General features: G+C 42.5%; 1 protein-coding gene across 7 annotated transcripts in view; it reads right to left on the reverse strand.

Moving 5' to 3' along the window:
• DOCK4 (dedicator of cytokinesis 4) overlaps nt 1–23,629 on the reverse strand; it is a 407,219-nt gene that overhangs the window by 18,887 nt on the left and 364,703 nt on the right. For all 7 annotated transcript variants that reach the window (XM_072764773.1, XM_072764772.1, XM_072764775.1 and 4 more), the window contains 6 exons: nt 19,085–19,233; nt 17,276–17,362; nt 15,398–15,502; nt 10,021–10,162; nt 8,484–8,650; nt 5,537–5,623 (listed from right to left, as the gene is read on the reverse strand). In XM_072764773.1, the coding sequence (XP_072620874.1) occupies nt 5,537–5,623; nt 8,484–8,650; nt 10,021–10,162; nt 15,398–15,502; nt 17,276–17,362; nt 19,085–19,233 (737 nt within the window). The remainder of the gene's footprint in view (nt 1–5,536; nt 5,624–8,483; nt 8,651–10,020; nt 10,163–15,397; nt 15,503–17,275; nt 17,363–19,084; nt 19,234–23,629) is intronic.

The following is a 23,629-nucleotide window of genomic DNA, read 5'->3' on the forward strand; positions in this document are numbered from 1 at the left end:
TTTGTAAAACAATCTGGCATTATCCACTAAAGTTAAAGAGCTCTTTATTATACATTACGGTCCTACATGCAGTTCTCTGCAGGCATATATCTGAGAAAAAAGCGGAGTAGGAGATGTGTGTACATGTATGTGAAGAAACATACAAAAATGGTCATAAGTGTCTCAAAAATCTCTATATTCCCTGATACAAGAATGCATGAACATACTGTGGTATGTTCACACAATGGGATAGGACACAGCAATGCAAAGGTCAGTCACAGGTAATACCATGGACTAACGTCACAAATAGTACTGAGTAACAGAACCAAATTATAATAGAATATACACACTATGACACTGTTAGATACAGTTCAAAATCAGGCAAAAGGAAACTGACTTGTTTTGGGGAAACAAACTTAGATGATCAACCAAGCAAGGGAATGGATACCACTTAAGTGAGGATAGCACTGACCTGTAAGGGAAAGGAAAGGGAGCGAGTTGCAACTGGAAAGAGTACATGGGAAGCTTCTGGGTGCTCCTGGCAATGTTCTGTTTCTTGACTGAGTGCTGGTTAGTGGGTATTTATGACACTATTTATGAAAATAAACCTTTGTCTTAGAATCACAAAAGCTAAAGTATAAAGGAAAAGTCTGAGGACTCTGATGGATGGAAAGTTAAAAAGTAAGACGTCTTAGGAAGTACAACAGTGGTTGCTAGAGGCCAGCGAGGGGGAAAAGAGGAAATGTTCAAAGGATTCAGAGTTTTAGTTTTGGGAGATGAAACTGGTCCGTTGCATAACAATGCCCACATAGTTAACACTGTTGTACCGTACACTTAAAAATAGTTAAGATGGAAAATTTTATATGTGTTTTGGCTGATGGAGAAAAAAAATCATGCTCATCTCTATAGATTCAAATACTGTTAATATGAATAAATTTAAATAAAATGCAACACAGACCAAAGATAAATAATAACTTCAGGAAATGTTTCCACAAATATTCCTAATAATTGATATTTCTCAAATACTGAAGAAAATCAGACATAGGATATAACCAGTGCATTCACAAAATAAAGAGAAACAGGTAAATAATATGAAAACGTATCATCTCCTCCAGTATCCAACAAATGCCAAAAAAAAAAAAAAAAAAAAAATCAACCCTAGTATGATCACTTTTGATCTGTTATTTGGAAAGATTTAAATAACACAACCTTGTTGTGCCCAGGGTTGGAGAGGATGCTGGGAAACTGGGTATTCCCAAGAACAGTTATTCCCGCCAGACAAGATATAAGTTGATAATATGCTGTTGTTGGTCCGTGAATCAAAGGTTAAACTATGGACTCTTTGATAGATCGTTTCACCCCCAAGGAAATTTTCCTAGGGAGATGGTCGAAGAAGTGTGCAAAGAATATTGTGTAAAAAATGTTCATCAAGGGATTGTTTTCTGCTAGCCCCCAGACTGTGATCTTTAAATACCGTTTACCACTACAAAGCAGCAGGAGTCATTGGAGAAATGGTTGCTTTAAGGTCTGGGGCAGAGCATGTATAACTAAGCATGGAGTACCTAAGCCATCCCAGTAAGCCAGGAAGGCAGCTGGGAGGAAGGCATTAAAGCAGCTGGACTGTGACCCTTCACTCTCTTTAATGGAGGCATATCCTTGGGGAATAGAAAAGGCGGCAGGTGAGAGGGTCTTATCCCCTTGTCAATTGAACCTTCAAGTGAATAGATTAAGACTAATTACTAGGAGGAAGAGATGGTATCTGTGTCCTCAGCTAAAGAACTGCTTATACTAATAAAACCTAGAACTCTGCCTGAAGACATGATTTCCTACAGAATGTCCCAGGAAAGTTTTATAACTCTCTGCCGCATAAATGGAATATTTCACAATTTAAATGTGCCCCCTGCGTCAGAAATCCTGTGAGCCTCACTTAAAGACTCTATTTCAAATTATTATTGATGTGGGGAAGAAGGATCTAGAAGATAAGGCTTGAGGTCTCAGATGTCTCTGTGCTTCATCTGAGTCTCCTGATTGCCTTGAAGTTATTAGGCAAGGTTGCTGCCGATTCCCACATCTGATTTGACAATCCAGGCCTGTGTGTCAGCTCAGTAACGACTACTGGATACTATCAGAGACTCAGAAGTCGATTTGAAGAGGCTCCCAAGGGCAAAATGGAACAACCTGAAAATTAATATCAGCAATAACTGCAACGGATTTAAAAACCTAAGCATGCTTAAATCCATGAATTACCAATGATACGAAAAACAAAACCAACCAAACAAGAACTTCTGTGGTCACTTTTATAGGCTGTTATCCTATATTATAGGATAATTATATTATAGCCTATATATCCTATATTTTATAGGCTGCTATACCTCAGGGTATAGTTGATGAGAGAACGCTTCTCACTGCAGAAGTGTTCCAATGAATAAACAAAGAAGGAATGATAAGATACCACCGTTTTGTGACACCCAGTAGCTGGGGGCCATGATCATCAGTGGCTGCCAACTCGGCAACAAAAGAGAGACAACCAGAAGCATGTAACATCCCCTATGAAGTACTCTTGCAAAAGAAATAAAAATGAAAAATTCAAAATAACAGTATCTTATCAAACTCCTAAATCTAACTGCCAATTTACAAAAAAAATATAGGGGCAAAGAAACCCATTAAATTATCCCACTGGTTCAGTCTGCAGATTGCAAGGAAAAAAAAGCAATTCAAGGAGAACCTATAGATCAAAAGAGACTTTAGGAGACATTTCAACTAGCTGCAATGTATGGCCCTTATTTGGATCTGAACTGAAACAACAAACGACTATATGTTGGCAAATTGAATTTAAATGAAATATTAAAACATAATAAATAAAAAATAAGACTAAATAAATAAAATCTTTAAAAAAATAAAAAAGACAACAAATGACCAAAAAAAGACCCAAACAAAACTCATAAAATAAACAGACCCTTGGTGAAGTGTGAACACTGACTTGATATTTTATGTGAAGGAATTACTGTTAATTTTTTTTAGATGAGATGCATGATATTGTGGTGATATTTTTTTGTTAATATACATACTGGATTATTTATAGATGAAATGATAGGATGCCTGAGATTTACTTTACAATAACCCAGTATAAAACAGGTGCTGGTAAAACAATTATTGGCCTTTTGGATGGCTGTTTAAGTAAAATGATGGGCAAATCAGGTTCAATATATATTTTCTTTATTTTTGTATGATACAACTTAAATTTAAAAGGGACACTGGGTGCTCTGCACAGAGGTGATTGCAGGGGATTAAGGGAGAAGCACATGACCACTTAGGTAGGACACTACTGCAGAAACCAGACGCTAGATGGTGCTATTAGTGGGGGCTGGCGAAGAGTGGCCAATTTCCAAGAAAACAGTAGTTCAAAGGCATTGTTATCTTCAAAAGAATAGGATAATATATTCTGGGGTTATGACTTAGTGAGTAAAGGCCCACAGTCTCCTGTAACACCTCTGGTGCCAGATGTTTCACATTTCAAAAAATTTCAAATTTTAGAAATGTGATATATAGCTCGAAGCATATTACATAATCCTCAAGAAAGGCCTGGGAAGACTCTCTTTAACCAAACGCATTAATATTTCTGCAGTAAAACAGGAATATTTGTACTAAGTGAAATACAGATCATGAGTGGTCTTACATCAGATCAGGTTAGGCTTATTGCCAAACTGAGTTTTGGAGATGAGCTTATGAAAACATCTTTTGGTTTTGAGAATCTTTTAGGTTTTGACATTGTACATAAGGAATTTCAATTCAGGTTGGGGTACATGTATTTAGTACCTACTACATGCCCCTGATCTCGAGGACCTTATATGCCATGAACTGAAGCGGTAAACCAGCAACTTTAATAGAAGGTGGGGACATTCCAGGCAGTAGGAACAAGAGAAAGACATAAGGTTGTTATGAGTGGGCTGTGTTCAGAGAACAAAGTAGCCCAATTTAATTTGTTCTGTTTGACAGAATGTAAGATTATAGATATTCTAATAAAGTAGGCAGCTGACGTTTGAAAGGTTGTGTTTTGTAACGCTTCTTTAATCATTATCAGCATGGTACTTTTTATGCCTATTTGTACGTGTGTGTGTGTGTGTGTGTGTGTGTGTGTGTGTGAGGGGGAGGGGGTTATATTTCAAAGGTTAGGACCATTGGTAAGGCCTCAGAGAATTTAACAGTCTGGGTAGTAAGTAGATGAAAAGGCTCTCTGAATCGTTAATGCAGGGCTAGATGACTAAGAACATTCTGTGGGTTGGGGCAATGCCATTCAGCAGGAAGCATAATAAGACCTTCTGACGCTGTTGAGCAGCCTCTCCTCTTCCATGGAAGGCACCAGGGTATACTATGTGGGCAACCAGCTCTGGGCACCCTTGACTCACACCCTACAAGAAGACGAGTACACTGAGGCAGTCTACTGAACTGAGTTCCATTTGTTTCGGAAGCCACGTGGATTTTTCAGCACTGTGAAGGGAAGATGCCCCTAAATCCTGAGCTTCATCGACCATGATAAGCTGAGTGGTTTCAGTGCTTAGTGAAGTTTCAGGTTGGATAAGCCATTCTTGGAAGATGATTTGGGCAGGAGCTACTTACTTACTCCCTGACAGAGTAGGCTTGTCATCTAAATAAGAAAGGGGTTAAATGATATTTTCACAATTGTCAGGTTTTCTATCAGCTAGAGGGCTACGGCAATCAAAGGGCTGGCTTCTTGTAGGATGCCCCAAGGGAGGGAGAAGGGCTGCGGCTTGGGTGCAGGGCTGCCATGAGGTGCTGCGAGCCTGAAGAGTGGCAGAGGCACCAGGGCGAGGTCTCACCCCGATATAGCTGCTGTTGGCTCCAGAACTGGGGCCCAGAGCTGGAGCATGTTTTACAGCCTGAAGGGTTCTGGGGTGCTGGTTTCCAGGTTCTAGAATGCCACCTGCTGGTCTCTAGCTGGTGTTCACCCGGGACTGCTCAGTGAGGCTAAGGCTAACCCTTCTACTGCCAACAGGAAGACAGGGTGCTGGGGCTCTGCGCCAGCCCCCCTGCAGCCCCTAAGGACACTGAGCCCCTAAGGACATGGATAGAATTGGCTTTTGAGTCAGGAAAATCTGGGCTCGAATCTATCCTTTTTTATTGTCTTGATGTGAGACCTCTGGCAAAGGCTTTTAACTTCTTGTTGAAACTTGCAAAAATAGGGGTAGGGATACATACCTCATAGTTTTGGTAGAATGAGTCAATAAGACAAGGTAGAGAACCTCTTCCCTCTGGCCTACAGGCATTCGAATTCCGGATCTTTTACTCAAGGACCCGAGTTGTTCCCATGCTGTAGTCAGTCCTTTTTGAGGAATGCCTCTTGCTGGCCGGACTAGGAGTACAGTAATGCTCCCCTTCAAGCCTTGGTCACACAGGGGTCAATACCATTAACATTCACTAACTTACTCTGTGCGCTTCCGGGGACTTGGAGTCAACAGCAGAAGCAATGAATCTATGGCGTGACTCCCGGTGAGCAACTGTGATGGGAAAGTACCTGAGAATAAGCTCTGATCCTTACCACTTCACGCTTTTCCACTTCAAACCAGCGGGAAATTCCAGGTAAACTCTGCACCAAGTACAGCGATGTTCTCTCCACCCAGAGACTCTACGGAATACAAAACAAATTAAGTCCCCAAGTGTCCCTTCTCTGTAGTTACTGAGCTATGACTAATGTGTGCCATTCAATTTGGTCAGGTTTGCTTATTTCTGTAGGCTTCTCTCTAGCATGTGGGCCATCCCTTGGCACTCGTGAAGCCATCACAGTAAGACACCACCGAGGCCGGGTTAATAGTTCCAATCTATGTTGTCAGACACTTTTTCCTGCGTGGACTACATGATCTACTTCAGACAGCAAGCTTGAGATATAACAAGAGGCCACTACGTTATTTCCTTTGCCTGTTCTTTCAAATTCCAACGTAAACCCCCATCACTCTTTAAGGTCTTGCCATTTTTTATCTAGAAAGGGTAAGAGTATCAGCCAGTCAACACAGGATCAGAATAACAACATCCTCACGGAGGAAAGGTCCATGAGGAATCATGTAGCTCCATCTTTCTCTTGTAAAGAGGAATGAGCTAAGCATCAAGGAGGCAGTGCTGGGGGGTGACCTGCTCGGGGGTATGTTCTAGTTTCCTGTAGAAGCGGCACAGACCCTATCTCCTAGAACTTCTGATGTCCTCACTGGGCCACATTTTTTCATGCCCATTTCAAAGGCCATCATCCAAGAGGATCTGTATTTAAGGAGCTGAGGCTTCCCCTGGCCAGGAAGGGCATCCCCGTGACACGTGAAGCCACAGCTGCCTTGATGGGAGCCGCTGCAGGTGACAGATTTCTCTTTTGTCAACCACGTTTCTGTGTGCATGCCTCCTTTTTCTTACTTCAACAAAGTACATTCTCAAGAGGATGATAAATTTGACAAACTCCCTGAAACAGTGCCACTTATTCCAGAACAACAGAAAATGGAAGGATTTCTTCATGTCGGCCAAGATAGACTGAGACAAAAAGGGCAGGGTCCCTGGGACGGTGGCCGGGAGGTCGGCGGGGAAGGGAAGGCTCAGGGCCAAGAGGAAGGAATGTTCAAGGTGCGAGGAGAGAGCAGGAGGCTGCAGGCACACGGCCGGTGGGGGGAGGACGGCGCTGCTCAGAGGAGGTGACGCGTGAGCGGGCTGCTGACGAGCGAGTAGGAGTTTGCCAGGCGGAGGGCGGGGAGGGAGGCAGTGGGAAGCAGCCCGCACAGGCCCCATAGCAGGAGACGGGGGAGAGAAGTTCAATGTCGTGGGAGCCCACCAGGAGGGCAGGCGAGTGGGCTGTGGCACTGATGAGGCTTCTGGAAGGGCAGCTCGGAGCCAGATGCCAAGCGCTGCATGCACAAGCATGAGGAGCCAGATTTCTTATCATTTTTCTAGGGGGCCTGCCATCCCACTGACAATACTTAAAGTGATGGCCACGAGGAACTGCAGTGCAGAGAAGGTGCTAGAAGGAGTGGGTGGTCGTGTTGGGTCTCCGGGTCGTTAGGACGTGACTTTGAGCAAGTCGACTGCCTGACTCCGGGGGGTCTCTCAGACCTGGCATTCAGTGAAAACACCTGCAGCCAAAACTACATCACAAACTAATGATCGCTAATTGGTTTTGTGGGACACACAGAAAAATTTAAGTATCCAAAAGGACTAGAAAATGATCGTGGGTTTTCTCAGTGACATCCCAGGACCGTCTCTTCCAACAGGTTCTTTGCCTTGATACGTAACCCGTCAGCCTCCTGGCACAGAGGACCGCTCGGTGTGAGGCCCATCGTGACACTGCGGCCCAACCTCAGCTTCCCGTCGCGGTCACCGGGCCGGGCCCGATCCCGGAGCCACTGCTGTGGGCACTGGGAACGGACACTTGGGCGGAGGCCACGAGGCAACTTAACATCACGCCGGCAATGCTAACCGTGTTAGGAGAACGTTTCCCAGCTTAAGTAGAGACTCTGTGATGAAAGAAGCTAAGCCGATTGGCCCACAGTAACGGGTCTGTTTTGTGTTCTGACTACCTGGGGCTCTATCTGGTCTCACTGTTATCAAGAAAAGAAGAGATTATAATGTCTCTGTGGCACCCCCCACCCAGGGGGGCTGTGACAGCCCGAGAGACAGCAAGGTGTATTGCAGCTGGTGGGAACAGACAGCTCACAGCACAGGCAAGGGGTCTATGGGGCGCCTTCACTCTGTGTCTTCTCAGAAGTCCTAGTGACACCCCATCCTGACAAGAAAAAGCAGAGGATCACACGGAAATCTTCCACCGTACCAGCGGACTACCTGGCTGTTCCCCGTCTCAGAAGCTCCTCTTCCCTGTCAGTCAGGCATTCGTTACTCACCGCTGACTACTGTCTCTGAGAATGAACACCCTGAGGTCCCCTCCACTCGTTCAGCATGAAGGAATGACAGGGCTGGGCTCAACCATGACATCTTTGAGATGGTCTGAGGACCACCAGCATTGTCACAAAGAAGCTGATCCCAGGCCTTCCTCTCAGACCTACTGAGGCAGGATTCCTGAGCTAAGAGGGCTGGTTACGAAAGCACCCCATGGCACTCAACTCATACAGCTGAGTTTGAGATCAACAAGACTAAATGATTTCTGGTCCCTTCTGGTTCTATCACTTGATTCCATTCTTTTTTTTTTTTTTTTAAGATCTTATTTATTTATTTGACAGAGAGGAGGAGAGGGGGAGAGGGGGAGAGGGAGAGATGGAGAGACAGAGAGCGAGCAAGCTAGCAAGCACAAGCAGGGAGAGGGGCAGAGGGAGAAGCAGGGTCCCCACGGAGCAGGGAGCCTGACTCGGGGCCCCATCCCAGGGCTCTGGGATCATGACCTGAGCTGAAGGCAGGTACTTAACTGAGCCACCCAGATGCCCCTACTGGACTCTAAGTATTTATCCAGGGGCTTGTCCCAAGAAGCTCACAGGAAGCCGTATGTAATGAGAACTGCACGGTACCTTGAATTCATTCTCTTTATCTTTAGTGCCTTTGTGAAATGGTCTGTCATAGCGGAATTTCCAGATATGATTCACTTTATAGAAACTTTTGATGTTGTCCGGAACACCCTCTCTCTGCAGGACCTCCTGGCTCTCCGGAATAGGAGTCACGGCATATATCTGCAAATCTAGGATTAAAAAGTCAAGGAAGAAACCTGACTTGGCAAACGCCACAGAAACCTGGCTTGAGCTGCGCTGTGGCAGAGAGCAGAGGATGGGTAACAATCTGGTGCTTCCGTTGGGTCAAAGTCATTTAAAAAAATTTGCCAAGAAGGCGCCAAGAACTCAACTGACAACAAACCATTTCTCAAACTACAGGTCTTGCACTAGGTTTAGGGAGGTGATTCTAAGTACCTGATTAAAATAACTCATGAATTTATGTGTCACTGATTTTTTTTTTTTTCCTTTTTCCTCTTTTTGGTGTTTTGGTGGGGGTGGGTGGGAAGAGCTTAGATCTTAGGTACTCAGAATCGTATTAATCCTAATCCTCATTTAGGAGACACTCTTCTCTTTAGTCCATGCATGGCCCCTCTTAATTAATGTTTGTTTGTAAAATAATGTATAAATACCCATGCAACCGTGGCCAAAGACGGAAACCAGTTCTGACAGTGATTTATATTTACCTGTGTGATGCTCTGTGTCTCCAGCCTTCCCACACTTGGGGTATCACTCTCCCAAATCTTGTACTGATTAGCAGAGTGTTGTTGTAGATGATATTTTTAAAATTACATTAAAGGGTATCATATTTACTAGTATAGTTACCTTCTTCTCTTCTCATTCAAAGGATAGCAAAATCTTTTCCCTGATGTAAAGTCTTGCTTCTGTTGCATTTTATTTTCTACTTTGAAATGGTATCCATGATTATCAGTGGGAGCTTCTTGTCTCCTTAAAGATCGTAAGTTTTAGGAAGAGGCAGAAACATTCCCAAAGGGTGAATTCCGTTTGTCTCTAGGGCCTGGGTAATTTCAGTTGAGTTGTTCGTATTTTAGACCATGAGAGTGTCAATTACACAGCAATCATCAAAGGCTGTCCAAGATGCCATGGCTAAGAGTCCCCCAAAGATACTAAGGCACCTCCTTCCCTGCCCTTCCTTCCAGAATAAAAATAAAAAGGGAAAAGGGGCTGAATGGCATATGCCAGTACATATGATGCTATCATTTCCTCCAACCGAAGCGGTTTCCACAGGATATGTTGGAGGAAAGTTATTCTAAGGGAAATCACTAAAAGGAGCTTTAAAAGCAGGGCTGAGATAGAAAAGTTTTAATTGAAAGGAAAAAAAAAATCTTAACCAGAATCCTTAAGGGATTTCCTTTCATCTGACATTGTGATAATAACTAGAACAATGCTGTTTGGAAGGAACTAAGCTAAAAATCAAGATGAAGGGAAGGAGGGAGAGTAAGAACATGGCTATTGCAAAGGGGCCAGAGGCTAAACAACCCGGCACAAAAATGCTCTGCAGCTAATGGCCAATGGATCTAACCCGTCTAGGTGTGGATACACTGAGCTTCCGCCTGGAAGATGGTCTCGTCGGGCTGGTTGGCATGCTGCATGGCGATGGCGTGGGGGAACTCATTCAGCATTCTCTGTTGGAAGGCCTCCAGCCTTTCGTAGTCATGCCCTCGACACACAAACTCCTTATTCTGGAGGTGAAATAAAAAAAAAAAAAAGAAAAGAGAGCCATGTAATTGAGTGCATTAATTACAGAGAGAAGCCAAAAAGAGAGGACACTGGCAATGAGTGAACGTATGCCTCACCTCCACACACTATAACATAAAACCCCAAAAACAGTCTGAAAAATCTGCCCACATATGGAGAAGGCAGGGCAAGGATCGTGAGCTTCAGACCCGGATGCAGTGTGCCACTCTTAGTGTCAGGGTGTCGGGGACAAAGAGGCATCTGATTCTCAGAGCACCAAGATTCAAAACAAGGCAATCGTGTCCCCCTGAGCGCTAATGAGCACGTGCTAAAGTTTTTTTTTCTTTTTTTTTTTTTAATAAGCTAGGTATCAGAGTTTAGGGGATACATTCTCAATATGGAAAAAAAGAAAGTAAATGCAATCTTCAAAAATGCATTTTGCTGCATCCTTTGCAACGGCCACAGAGATCAGCCTCAACTCCGGATCCCGGCGTGGAAAAAAGGAAGGCTGCGCCTGTTTGTGTTCCTGCTCTCAGCACAGCTGGCACAGGAAGCTTCTCTGCCATCACCAACTCAGCACGGCTTCCTGTAGCCAAGGGTCTTATTTACGGGCCCAAAGTGAGATTTAGGATTTTTAGGGACTTGCCAAATGGTGGACACTTTTTTTCTGTGTGTGTGTGTGTGTGTGTGTGTGTGTGTTTTGGTCTGTTCTGTTTTACAAGATGTATGAGTATTCTGTGGCCTGGGACTGTCTCTCATTCCAGAAAAATGAAGGTTATCCTAAAGTAGGCCTGAGAGCTGGGAAGGTGGGCAGGGTTTCTGGAAAGCCCCGCACTGGTCAGGTTAGGTAAGAAGGAACTTTGGAACCACTTTGATGGTTATCAGGTTCACTGTGGACAAGTCACTGACACTCTGCACAAAACTTATTTAACCTACTAAGAGGTGGTAGCTGGCTCCCGCGTGGCACCCACTGTAGAGCTGGGACTGAGGCTCAGGATCCCCAGGATCCCCACGCACTCTGTCCACCTGCTCCACATTCAAGCTCAGGGGTGGGCCCAAGGCCTGAGCTCGGGCTCTGCTGAACGCGGCCAGTACATCCAGGAAAAAACTCCTACTTGCTACCGAGACCACGAAAGGTGGTGTTGTGGGTGACATGCCCTGAAGATCTTCTCAGAGAAAGAGGGAGACGTTCGAGGTCTGGGAGAGCTTGCTAAGGCCCAATGTTCTCAGCATTTCTCTGCTTGATGAGGTTCCTCTGTTGCACAAAACTGCCCTAAGAAGAAATCAGAGCCACCACCGGAGGAATTCGAAACCCTGAGCAGGGCGGGGGGCTCAGGGCTGTGGCTGAGAAAAGGCAGTGGCAGGCAGAGGAGACAGCCGGGCCTGGGCTCCGGAAACTGGGCATGATCCTTTGGTGACACAGGCTAAGACAGACTACCTAGATGTCAGGCCCTCCAGACGATCCCATGTTTAATATTTTCTAGGTAAAAGAAGGTATACCTTCAGATGCTATGTGCTTTTTACTCAAAAGATAATAAACTTGCTTGATAAGACTATATATATATATATATATATATTCCTGCATATTACAGAAGTCCTAAAATAAATATCTGAGTGCTCTAATAGCTGCAATTTTGTGTATTACAGCAGTTTGTAAACTCAGGGGTTATTCTAAGCATATAATCAGTCAACAGTGTTAAGGCATTCTGAAATAAAAATGAATTTGGAGTCTGGTATTGGAGTTGTCAAGAAATAAAAAGGAGGGCAGCCCGGGTGGCTCAGTGGTTTAGTGCCACCTTCAGCCCAGGGTGTAATCCTGGAGACCCGGGATCGAGTCCCACGTCAGGCTCCCTGCATGGAGCCTGCTTCTCCCTCTGCCTGTGTCTCTGCCCCTTTCTTTATATCTCTCATGAATAAATAAATAAAATCTTAAAGAGAGAGAGAGAGAGAAAGAAAGAAAAGGGAATTAAGCATTGCCCCCATCAATCCATTTTTTTCATCATAGCTTTGAGATATAGTTCATGTACCACAAAATACACCCTTTTGAAGGTTTTTAGTATATCAACTATCACCACGGTCAAATGTGAGAACATTTTCGTTACCCTGAAGAGAAACTCGTACCCTCTAACAGTCACTCCGTTTCCCTTCCCATCCCCCCAGCCTCTGGCGACCACTCCTCTACTTTCTGTTTCTATGGATTTGCCTCTTCTGACATTTCATATACATGGAATCATATAACATGTGGTCTTTTGTGACTGGCTTTTTCAATTAACATGATATGCTTAAAGTTCACCCACTATGTAGCATATTTCAGTACTTCATTCCTTTCCTACTGCTAAATATTCCACTGTGTGGATATACCATATGTTGATGTTGTTTATCCATTCACCAGTTGATGGATATTTGGGCTGCTTCCACTTTTTGGCAATAGTGAATAATGCTGCTATGAACATTCGCGTATAGGTCTTTGTGTAGACATATGTTGTCAATTCTCTTGAGTATATACCTAGGAATGGAACTGCTGGGTCACATTTGTTAATACTTAAAAAATTTTTTTTATTATCTTTTTCTTTTGAAAAGGAAATCTATATCTATGGATTAAAGAAAAATCCCAAACAGTACAGGGCATACAATGAAAAGTAAATCTCTCTCCCATCCTTGACCTTGGTCATTCTTCCCCAACAAATAAGTCCTCAGAGGTATTCTGTGCCTAAAGAAATTGTCAATAAAGAAGCCATTTTTCATGAGGGTAAAAAAAAAAAAAAATCTACTTAGATCATACACTTATATAAATGTATTAATTTATTGCAGCTTGAAAAATTATCTTGAAATTGATCAATAAGGGGATTTTTAATGTTGATATTTGCTTGTTTTTAAATTGAAGGACAGACTAGAATCTGATTTCCTAAAAAGAAGTCCAGCCCTGTGATTCTGAAGGGTGTGGTGCCCCTTAGAAACCAATAGAGGGTGACCCTTCACTTTCACTTTGAAGAAAATGCTATTTATATCTAGGAAAGCTATTTTGAAAAGACTAATAACATAGGTTGATTTATTCTAATTGATTTTTTTAGAAGATTTTATTTATTTATTCATGAGAGACACAGAGAGAGGCAGAGACATAGGCAGAGAGAGAGGCAGGCTCCCTGTGAGAAACTCGATGCGGAACTTGATCCCAGGACCCCAGGATCATGACCTGAATCAAAGGCAGATAGATGCTCAACCACTGAGCCACCCAGGCATCCCTCTAATTGATTTTCTAACAATTTTTTTTTTTTATTAGCCAATTCTGTTTTCTAATTTGCTAAATTCCCTTTAAAATTGTGGCTCCTAAATTTCTGATTTTAAAAAAACTTTACACTTTTATCATGGTTTCATTTATTAGATAAGTGTCTAGAGTAGTTTATAGTGTACTTGCAGCTGAATTCAGAATTTGAGCAGGGCCACAATATGACTTTTGTGGGCTCCTTCCTCTATAAAAAAGCATTAAAAATCATACTGAGAGACTGATTTGGCATAGGGACAAATGAATACACGATAATCTAGTGTATCAGATACAATTTAAAATATATTATAACATTTTCTTCAACAAAAAAAAAACTCACTTTTTTTCTTCTGATCTTTAAAAGAAATTAAAATACTTTGGTAGGTAATATTACAATTTTTATTTATTTATTTTTCTTTCTTTTTTTTATTTATTTATGATAGTCACACAGAGAGAGAGAGAGAGGCAGAGACACAGGCAGAGGGAGAAGCAGGCTCCATGCACCGGGAGCCCGACGTGGGATTCAATCCCGGGTCTCCAGGATCGCGCCCTGGGCCAAAGGCAGGCGCCAAACTGCTGCGCCACCCAGGGATCCCCAATATTACAATTTGTAAACGTTATACCCACTATATGTAATAGATTGATTAGTCCTGAGTATGATGTGGAAGAAAAAGTAATCTTTTGCTTTGCTTCATTTTGAGCCAAGAGAGGAAGGGCATCAGCTGCACCAGAGTTATGTCTGTACCCTCCTGTGGGGTCTCCAGCCCTCTCTCTCTGTGTGCTAGATTGTTTCTCTTCTACTCACTACCCGGATCCTGGCCATGCATTCTTGGTGGGGGTTGCTGATGACTGGACGTACTAGTCCGGGCCTAGTATGTCCACTTTCAAAATTTAGTCTTCAAAGTCAGCAAGTGTTCTAAACCTGTCTCTATTTTTGATCCAGAATCAAGCTTTCCTCTGTCCTTAGGTCCACCTGCAGAATCAGCTTTGTGACCATGTCACACACCATGACCATCATGCAGATTCCTATTTATTTATTTATAAAAAGATTTTATTTATTTATTCATGAGAGATACATCTTACTTATACTAATATAAAAACAAGTAATGAAGGAGAAGTATCTGGAGTAATTTACAAATTGAGTGAATTCATGACAAACTTTAAATCTCAGCATACAAATACTTCAGTATCTGTGTCGCTCTGCATCTTGCTTTAACTGCCAGCACAATAAGAATAAATATAGGATGGGGATACTTGAAGGAGAAGGGAGAGGAGAAAGATTGGACTTCATTGTTTGTTTAATAATCATCAACTTATCTGACTTTTAGAATGAAAGTTTTATATGTATTTGCTTATTTATATATTTACATATGAAGTTTATCTCTATACGTATATGCTAAATATAGATGTAGATTCCAAAATATCCAAACGTCATAGGCAAAAATTCATTTTAGTCTTACATAGAGCAAACACTCAAATGACAGGTTGATTGAAATGACCATATGCTTTGGTGCCATGTAGACATTACATAAAATCTCCTTGTTGGGTTAAAAGGGAATCTGCAGGGGATCCCTGGGTGCCTCAGCAGTTTAGCGTCACATTTGGTCCAGAGTGTGATCCTGGAGTCCCGGGATCAAGTCCCACATCAGGCCCCCTTCATGGAGCCTGCTTCTCCCTCTGCCTGTGTCTCTGCCTTTCTCTCTCTCTCTCTCTTTCTCTGTGTCTCTATAAATAGATAAAATCTTTAAAAAAGAAAAAAAAAGAAATTTAGGAAGAAAAATCAAATAATTGTTTGATACCTTGGGAAATTATTCAAAACAAGGTATTCTAGATTTAGTATAATGTCTACAAACTAAAAAGTTAAATCTTATGACATTATTGTCCTAAAAGGACAATAATGTCATTAGCATCTTAGTTTTCTTGACTGGGATATCTATACTGAAGGTATAACAACAAGTTAAATAGTGCATTAACTTACTCTTAAGAAAAATGGAAATTTCTTCCCATAAAATCCAACTCTGAAGAACTCTGGTTCAAGGCGTTGCTGGTCCATGATTTTATCATACAAAGAGGCTTCCATCATCTGGAAAGCAAAGGAGATGTTCCAATAATTTTATCTCACCCTTCAGCTCTCCCTATTTATGGAAGAGGATATTTCTTTTCTATAAACGAGAACTTCATTGTAGTTTCCAGTTTGCAGAAAAGAAGGTTTCACTCCCTTTCTGTGCTTTAAGGTGGGGATCAGCAAACTGGTTCTGTAAATGTCAGAGAACAAAGAGTCTAGGCTTTGCAGGCCATTTGGTCCATGTCACTACTACTCAGTCCTGTGATGTCCACAGGCTCCGTTTGTTGACCCTGTTTTTAAAGGAATAATTTTACCACATGTTCTCACCAGAGAAAATAATTTCTATGCACAAAGTCTCTCAAAAAGATATTTTCTTCACAATTAAATAAAAATCAACAAAAATGAAAAGAAAAGGAAAGAATGATTAGAGACCGGATCTTTCTGGAAGATTCTAGTGCCAAAGGTACCACACCTGTGGATCTGGTTCTCCTTGGTCACAGTAATTCAGGACATTTGGAGGGTGCAACCTTGCACAGGGATAAACCAAACCAAAGGAGACCCATAGTGCAAAGTGCTGTCTGGGCTGAAAGCCCTTAAGTGTGTCTCTGACAATGTTGGCATTATGAAGCACATAAAGCTGATGGTTTTCCATTCATGGTATTATCATCCCCAGGGTTTATAGAGAAAGACTAATATTGCACTTGAAAACTTCTCCCCCTCCCCCTGCCCCTAGTAACAGCACCCCAAAGAGCAGTTGGCGTGAAGTGTAATGCTTTGGGTTTATAAAAATCCGAGTGACTATGGTACCCAAGGGCTCTCCCGGGTAAACACTGTAACCTCACTTCTGTCACAGGGACAGTATGCCAAGAGAAGCACAGCAACGTTTTTATATAAAACTGCAGGGCCTGCCAGGGCCAGCATGATGGACTGAAGTTAAAACAAGGTTTTTTCTCTTTGGTTTTCATGTTAGGAGAAACCTCGATGAACCACTGGCATGAAATACTACGCCAGCAGTACAGGACCAGTTCCCGCAGGCTGGATCAGTTACTTGTGGGCATGGGATTTTAGGAGCTGTTAAGGGTTGACGATATCATCTCTTAAACTGCTACCTCAGAATTAAAAGGCAGCATCATAATCTTCTTCCTACTTCAGAAACCCTGCAGAGCTTAAGTGTTATGAGATGACACAAAATGCTCATGGCTCTGAAGAGTAAGGACTCAGGGTGCAAGAGGGGCCCATTTGAACCTAGAAAGAAGGGACAAAACATTTGGTTCAGGGATACAGAATATTGAACTCCTCGAAGCTCATGGGTACTAAGACCTTGGTTCAGGTTTAGCAAATAGAACATATTGCTGAAGCTAAAGGGATGACACCGACAGAATTTAGCCCCGAAATAGTTCCAAATGGGTCAGCTCGCCATGGCTACTGTTTTGCGGTGCAGATTACGAAACTAAGAATGGTATGTTGTTGCAGAGCTCTGCGTACAGGTGAGAAGCTCTTCAAACAGTGGGGAGATTTTTCTTCAATAAACCAAAAGAATTAATCGTGATTAGATTGTGTATTCCAGAGGTGATGTTTAGAAGAGATCCAAGGCTCACTTTTGCATACTAACTAAAAGCATTTGCTATTTGTATAAATAGCTGAGCATGCTTCAGAGGCAAGACTTCTCTTTCAAAAGCCTTCTGCAAGACAGGTCGAGATGATCACAAAGTTAGTTTTTATGGAACGATACGGGAAAGTGAGTGAAAAAAGGATGCCTTAGGCTGATTAGCATGCACCCGGGTGCCTTACCCTCATTTTGCTCAGGTTTCTGTAGTCGTAATAACTCTCGTACTGCTCTGCAATCTTCCGGCACAAGATGATACCGTTCTCCCAACACTGTGGACAAATGAATGATATAAATGCTTACGATCCCACATCTACTTATTTCCACCCAGAGGTCAGGGTGGGACTGCTTTCAGATCATCAAGCCTTATTTCTTCATCTTTATAATCTACCTTTAATAGTGTCACTGCCACTTTAAGCTTGATCACAGCATGCAATCAGCATGTAAATTATTAAAAATCTTTAGGAAGCGAGAAAATATAATCCACTACAACAGGCATTAACATATGGTGCGGAAACATTTTCTGGTGTCATTTCAGAATCATCATCTTGAAATAACTACAGTTCCACAATGGCCAAGTACATGAATAAATAGGCCCTCGGTGCTAAGGAGGGAATTACCACTGACCCCTAAGGCCCAATTATCCACAGCTGGCATGTTGGATGCCTTGCTTGGCTCAATTGCACTTGTAAATTGTGAGGATCTAACCCAGCTGGTTGCTATCAGCAGAAATGCAAAAATTCTTTCGTCTAGCCCAAGTGTCAGCAAACTTTTTCTACAAAAGGCCAGACAGTAAATAACTCAGGCTTTGTGGCCATACAGTCTATGTCACAGCTACTCAACTCAGCCATTAAGGCACAAAAGCAGCCACAATGAATAAACTTGTCTGTGTTGCAATAAAACTATCATCTAGGGACACCAAAATGTGAATTTCATGAAATTTTCATCTGTCAGATATTCTTTTTCTTGGGGTATCTTTCAAACACTCAAAAATATAAAAGTAATTCTTGGAATGTGGGCGATACAGAAATGGATGGTGAGCCAGTTGATCCAAGGACCATGGTTTGTAACCCCCAATCTAGCAAAAAACCTTTGGAAGGGCCAAGGTAAGCAGATAGAGATTTAATGACAACTTATCCTAAAGATGGAAACTTTACCAATGGAGGATACAAAGGCATTTCCTTACCATTAATGTTAAAAATGATATGTCAGTGTATTTAGATAAATAATAAAGGAGGATCGCAAAGAAGCAATTCCCTTGCATCAAATTATGCAATTATGTTTTGTAAAAGAACGACAGCCACTGTTTGTATTTTAGTCTCCTGTTTAACCTTGGCATTTGGGGAGCTATATTTAAATCTAAGACAGGTATCATCAAAGCAGCCAAATGTTCAAATCAAATAAACAACTGTGGTTGGATTCATAAGTTTTCCTAAAGGGCACTGCAAGCTCTTAAAGAGGGAGATGGGTGGGGAGCAGGTGAAGTAATGGGCTGAATGGCATCATTAGCTCAGTGAGGTTTTTCCATACCCCATGGCATCTCTTAAGTATATGATGGGATGCCGTAATATTCTTTAAACAAAGTGAGTTTCATTTATTTTGCCTTACAAAGAAAGTGGAATGGGGCAAAACACATGCAGATTTGGGGAGGTGGGTGAGGGTGGTAATGATTTTCCAGAAAATAAAATACCTGGTGTTAAAACCTCTGGACCAGTGTTTTTCAAAATATGGCCCCAAGTTTGCACACACTGGAATCTCCTGAAGTCCTTGTTAAAGTCACAAAATCCCCTGCTTATGCCAGACAGACCTAATCAGAATGTCTAGAGGTGGGACCTGGGAATTTTAACAGACTCTTAGGTGTTTTCAATGCACATTAAAACCTGAGGGTGCCTGGCTTGAGGAGGTGGGCATCAAAAAACTAAATGAAAGGACACATGCCACCCACACAACCACCTTGAGAGAGGCCATGGAGGGGGCGGAGTAGGGCTACGTACTTTGCCTCGGTCAAAATTCTGGATGATGGCAAGGTGTAGGTGCTCCTTTCGCTGCCATTCTGTTTGCATGGGGTAGGTCAGGAACTCCCGGAGGGGCCGATCAGACCATTCCAGCAGCTCATCGTACAACAGGAGAGTATATGCAGCCTCTGAAAGTTGAGTGGGAAGGCTGTGATCAAGATAGGATCCCAGGGACGCCTGGGTGGCTCAGCATTGAGCATCTGCCTTTGGCTCGGGGCATGATCCCAGAGTTGAGGGATCGAGTCCCATATTGGGCTCCCTGCATGGAGCCTGCTTCTCCCTCTGCCTGTTTCTCTGCCTCTCTCTCTCTCTCTCTCTCTCTCTGTCTCTCATGAATAAATAAATAAAATCTTAAAAAAAAAAAAAAAAGACAGGATCCCAAACAGCATCCCCTCAAACAGGGCTGGTTTGGGATAAATTGGAAAAAAAAAAAATTCGTTGAATTTCATGATAATGAAGAAAAAATGTTCAGAATATATGCAAGAGCAGACTAATGAGTGATAACTTCCCCCTGGAAGATGGAACTGTATATTTTATATTTTGGCTCCCTATATTAATTCTCTCCCTTACTTCTCTCTCTTTCTTGCTTTCTCTTCCCATTCCTCTTCCTTGCTTCTACAATGCTGCTGGGGTAATAAAAATGTTTAAGGATATATTGTTGGAGCTTGTTCAAAGAAATAGGGCAACATGCCTTTGATTGCTGGGGAAGTGCACTGGTAAATCCCTTGGGGTGAGACTATGGGCATCTTACAAAGGACATACTAGGAAACGAAAAATGGTAATTAAATTCTTCTTGATAATAAAAGGCTGAAAAGTTTGAAAATGGTGTTCTGGGGCAGGGTTAGGGGATCGAGGCAGAATTTGGGAGGTGCAAAGAAGACAGAGAGGAGCTAAAGGTAGAGAAGAAAAAGAAAAAAATCTAGTAACAGGAGGGACTAGGAAGGGCAAAAGTGTTGGTAAGAAGTGTGTGTGTATATGTGTAAAGAGAGAGACAGGGATATAGAGGGAGGACTGTTGTGTGGTATGATGCTCAGTTGGCCCCACAAATCTCAGTAATGACGTGGTTGGGATTTCTTGGGAAAACATGTAAAGGGGTGATATTCTGGGATCCCTGGGTGGCGCAGCGGTTTGGCGCCTGCCTTTGCCCCAGGGCGCGATCCTGGAGACCCGGGATCGAATCCCACGTCGGGCTCCCGGTGCATGGAGCCTGCTTCTCCCTCTGCCTGTGTCTCTGCCTGTGTCTCTGGCTCTGTCTCTCCTTCTATCTCTCAAGAATAAATAAATAAAATCTTAAAAAAAAAAAAAAAAAAAGGGGTGATATTCTGTATACACACATGGAAATGGTTATCTGTAGGCCTAAGCACAGTTGGCAGGTAGTGCACTTAATTGCCATTCTGCAGGTCTCTCCCTGAATCTGGCCAAACAGATCAACAGGAACCAGAGTTCCATTGTCACTGATGAAGGACTATGATTATTTTTTTTTCCTTTAATATTGTGACAGCCAAGTCATTTATTAAATTGAATAGACAAACCCTTATGTTATTAATCCATTACCATCCCTATATGTCTCTTAAATGACGTAATGGTTGGCGTCTGGGTGGTGCAGTCGGTTGGTTTACGCTTGGGTCATGATCTCAGGGTCATGAGATTGAGTCCCATGTTGGGCTCTGTGCTTGTCAGAGTCTGCTTGAGATTCTCTCTCCTTCTCCCTCTGCCCCTCCCACTCAAGCTCTCTCTCCCTCAAATAAATAAATCTTAAAAAACAAACAAACAAACAAACACATGTAATGGTAGCTTTGAACATAATACCAATAAATGGTCATACTTAATCTTCACTTATTTGCCTTAAGAGTAGCTACACATAAGGCTCTAAGGTAGCATGTTAAGTCCTACGTGATTTGGCCATCTCAGCATATAAAATGTAGCTGTAATAAGAAAGGTCTGGGTCCCTATCACTTTTTTCTTGCCTCTTCTGCACAGAAGTCCTGTGAAGCACAGGCTCTGACTTTTCTTCTTCTTAATTACCTTTGGTGAGCTTAGTCTCCGGGCTTCAATAACTGCAAAAGCTTTCATAACCCACCAGCGGTCTCTTATTCCCCTCTGTTCAGTTTGCACACTGTTACCAGTATGATCTTTCAACCGCCAAGGATCATGTCGCTCCCCTGAATCAGGGGGATTCTCAGTAGCTCACAATAAATGTAGGCTTCCTAACATGACAGAGAAGGCTGGCCGTGAACTGGTCCCTACCAACCTCTCTGCTCACATTTCCCTTTATCCCTCCACCCAGTACAGGTAAGAAGGAGCTCACCACTGTTTCTCCTAAGAAGCCTCCAGCCTCCATGGTTGGGGCCCCTGGATCCCATCATTGGCTTTTGCTGAATGGAACAAGATGTATCCTGACCTGGAAGCAGTTGTTGCAAGAAAGCTTCCCCAAGGGATGGAGGTACCTTCTGCTTTAATGGGCACTAGCCACAGTCTTTCCTGTGGAAGCTGAATGTGACATGGACAGAGAAGAGTATTGGCTAAGGGCTGTTGGTTACTTGGTGGATGCAGAAACAGAGCTGAATCGCCACAACATAGGTTGCCATGGAAGGCTGCTTTTGACAGGACAAGAATGATGATAATAATGACTGTCAGTTCTGCACTGTATCTGAATAGCTTTCTAGTTTTCGGTGAGACATCCTGAGATGATTTCCTGATCTCTAATTCCCCACATATCCTTATAATAAATGCCAAGCATCTAAGAAAGCTCTGTGTGTGTCTTTGTTCCTCTGTCTATACACTTTGCTCCTGCCACGTGAATAATCCATAGTTCCCTTCATTTACCACATGGGCTGACACCTGCAACCCCTCACAGACTGTTCCTTCCAACTCTTGCTGAATAACTCCTTTTTCTCTTAATACACAGCACAGGAATGATCACTTTTTTCTCTCAAATTTCTTGTGTGTCTCCCCCAGGCCTGCTAATTCACAAAATATTCTTGCGATTAATTATTTCATAGAGAAAAGGATGAGAAAGACTAAGTTGAAGCATTCAGCTGCCCACAGGGAGTGAATGGAAGGGCAATGAAAGTCCAGTTCACAGAGCCAGAAAGTAGAATGGTGGGGGAAGAGAAAATGGGAAGTTACTGTTTCATGGGTATAGTTTTGGTTTGTGCAGATGATAAAGTTCCGGAGGGAGGAAGGTGATGGTCGCACAATAGTGGGAATGTACTTCATGCCACTGACGTGTGACCTTAAAAACAGGTCAGATGGTAAATTCCATGTTACATAAATTTTACAATAAAAAAAAATTAAAAGTAGGGAGAGGGGCAATGAAAGGATTTTAGTCCCTAAAGTGCTTTCCAAATCATGCTTGCTCTGGGATGGTCCCAGGGCGTGATAGAAGATGGGTGTGCCCCTGAAGATAAGCAGGTATTGACAAGCCATCAGAAGCTGACGAGTGACTGAATGGGGACATGGAAAAGTGTGAAATCAGTGACACTTGTTTCAGAATCTGATTCAAGAAAATGATGTCTTTCTGGGGAAAATGGTATGTGCAATGGAAGCAGTAGAAACTTTTCACGAGGGACACCTGGGTGGCTCAGCAGTTGAGCGCTCCTTCAGCCCATGGCGTGATCTTGGAGTCCCTGGATCAAGTCCCACATTGGGCTCCTTGCAGGGAGCCTGCTTCTTTCTCTATGTCTCTGCCTCTCTGTGTCTTATTTATGAAGAAATAAATAAAATATTAAAAAAAAAGAAACTTTTCATGAAATCAAACATATATCCGTTTGAGGCATGACCGACACAGGAGACTACTGAGGCTGATTTTAAACACATTAGCAAACTGTAGACGCCTTATGGCAATACATCGGATATTTTTTCTTCTGCATCTCAAGAAGACAATAGCATGTACTGAAGAGGGAAGAATGAATCATATCCAAAATTTCCAGCAATCATTGAAAAAGTATTTATAATTTTGAACAAAAGGCATCACCACATAATTAAACACGGACCCTCTCACTCCATCATCTTGACAAATATACAGTGAGGACACCAATATGCAACAAGGAAGAACACAGGAGAAGACTGGAGATAAATTAGGAATGAAGAGTACTGTCACGGAAGGCTGCAAAGGGTTAAAGCCATTTAAACAGGATCCTATAAAGATAGAGAAGTTTTCCCATTAATTTCTCTTTCTCCAAGGACACACAAAAATGAGGACAGAGGAGTGATGAATAAAATGCTGCATGGGAGGAGAACTTATTTCTTATGACTTTGAGGGACATAAAAACTGCAAGTTCAGTAAACAAATTAAAGGAAAACAACCTGCCCATTGCTGAAATATAATCCGACAGATTTGGACTGTTTAAGAGAACCAAAATACGTCTATTACATAGCTGCAAGAGCTTGTCCTAAGTTCCCTCCCTCATTTCTTTTTTAATGACCTTTAAAATTAGTCCACAAGGTGGTTTCTACAGCTCTAATAACTAAGCTCACCATTTCTGTCAAAATTTGGCTACTAACTACTATGAAAATGGTCAG

Source organism: Vulpes vulpes, chromosome 7 (genome assembly GCF_048418805.1).
Source record: "Vulpes vulpes isolate BD-2025 chromosome 7, VulVul3, whole genome shotgun sequence".
NCBI lineage: Eukaryota > Metazoa > Chordata > Mammalia > Carnivora > Canidae > Vulpes > Vulpes vulpes.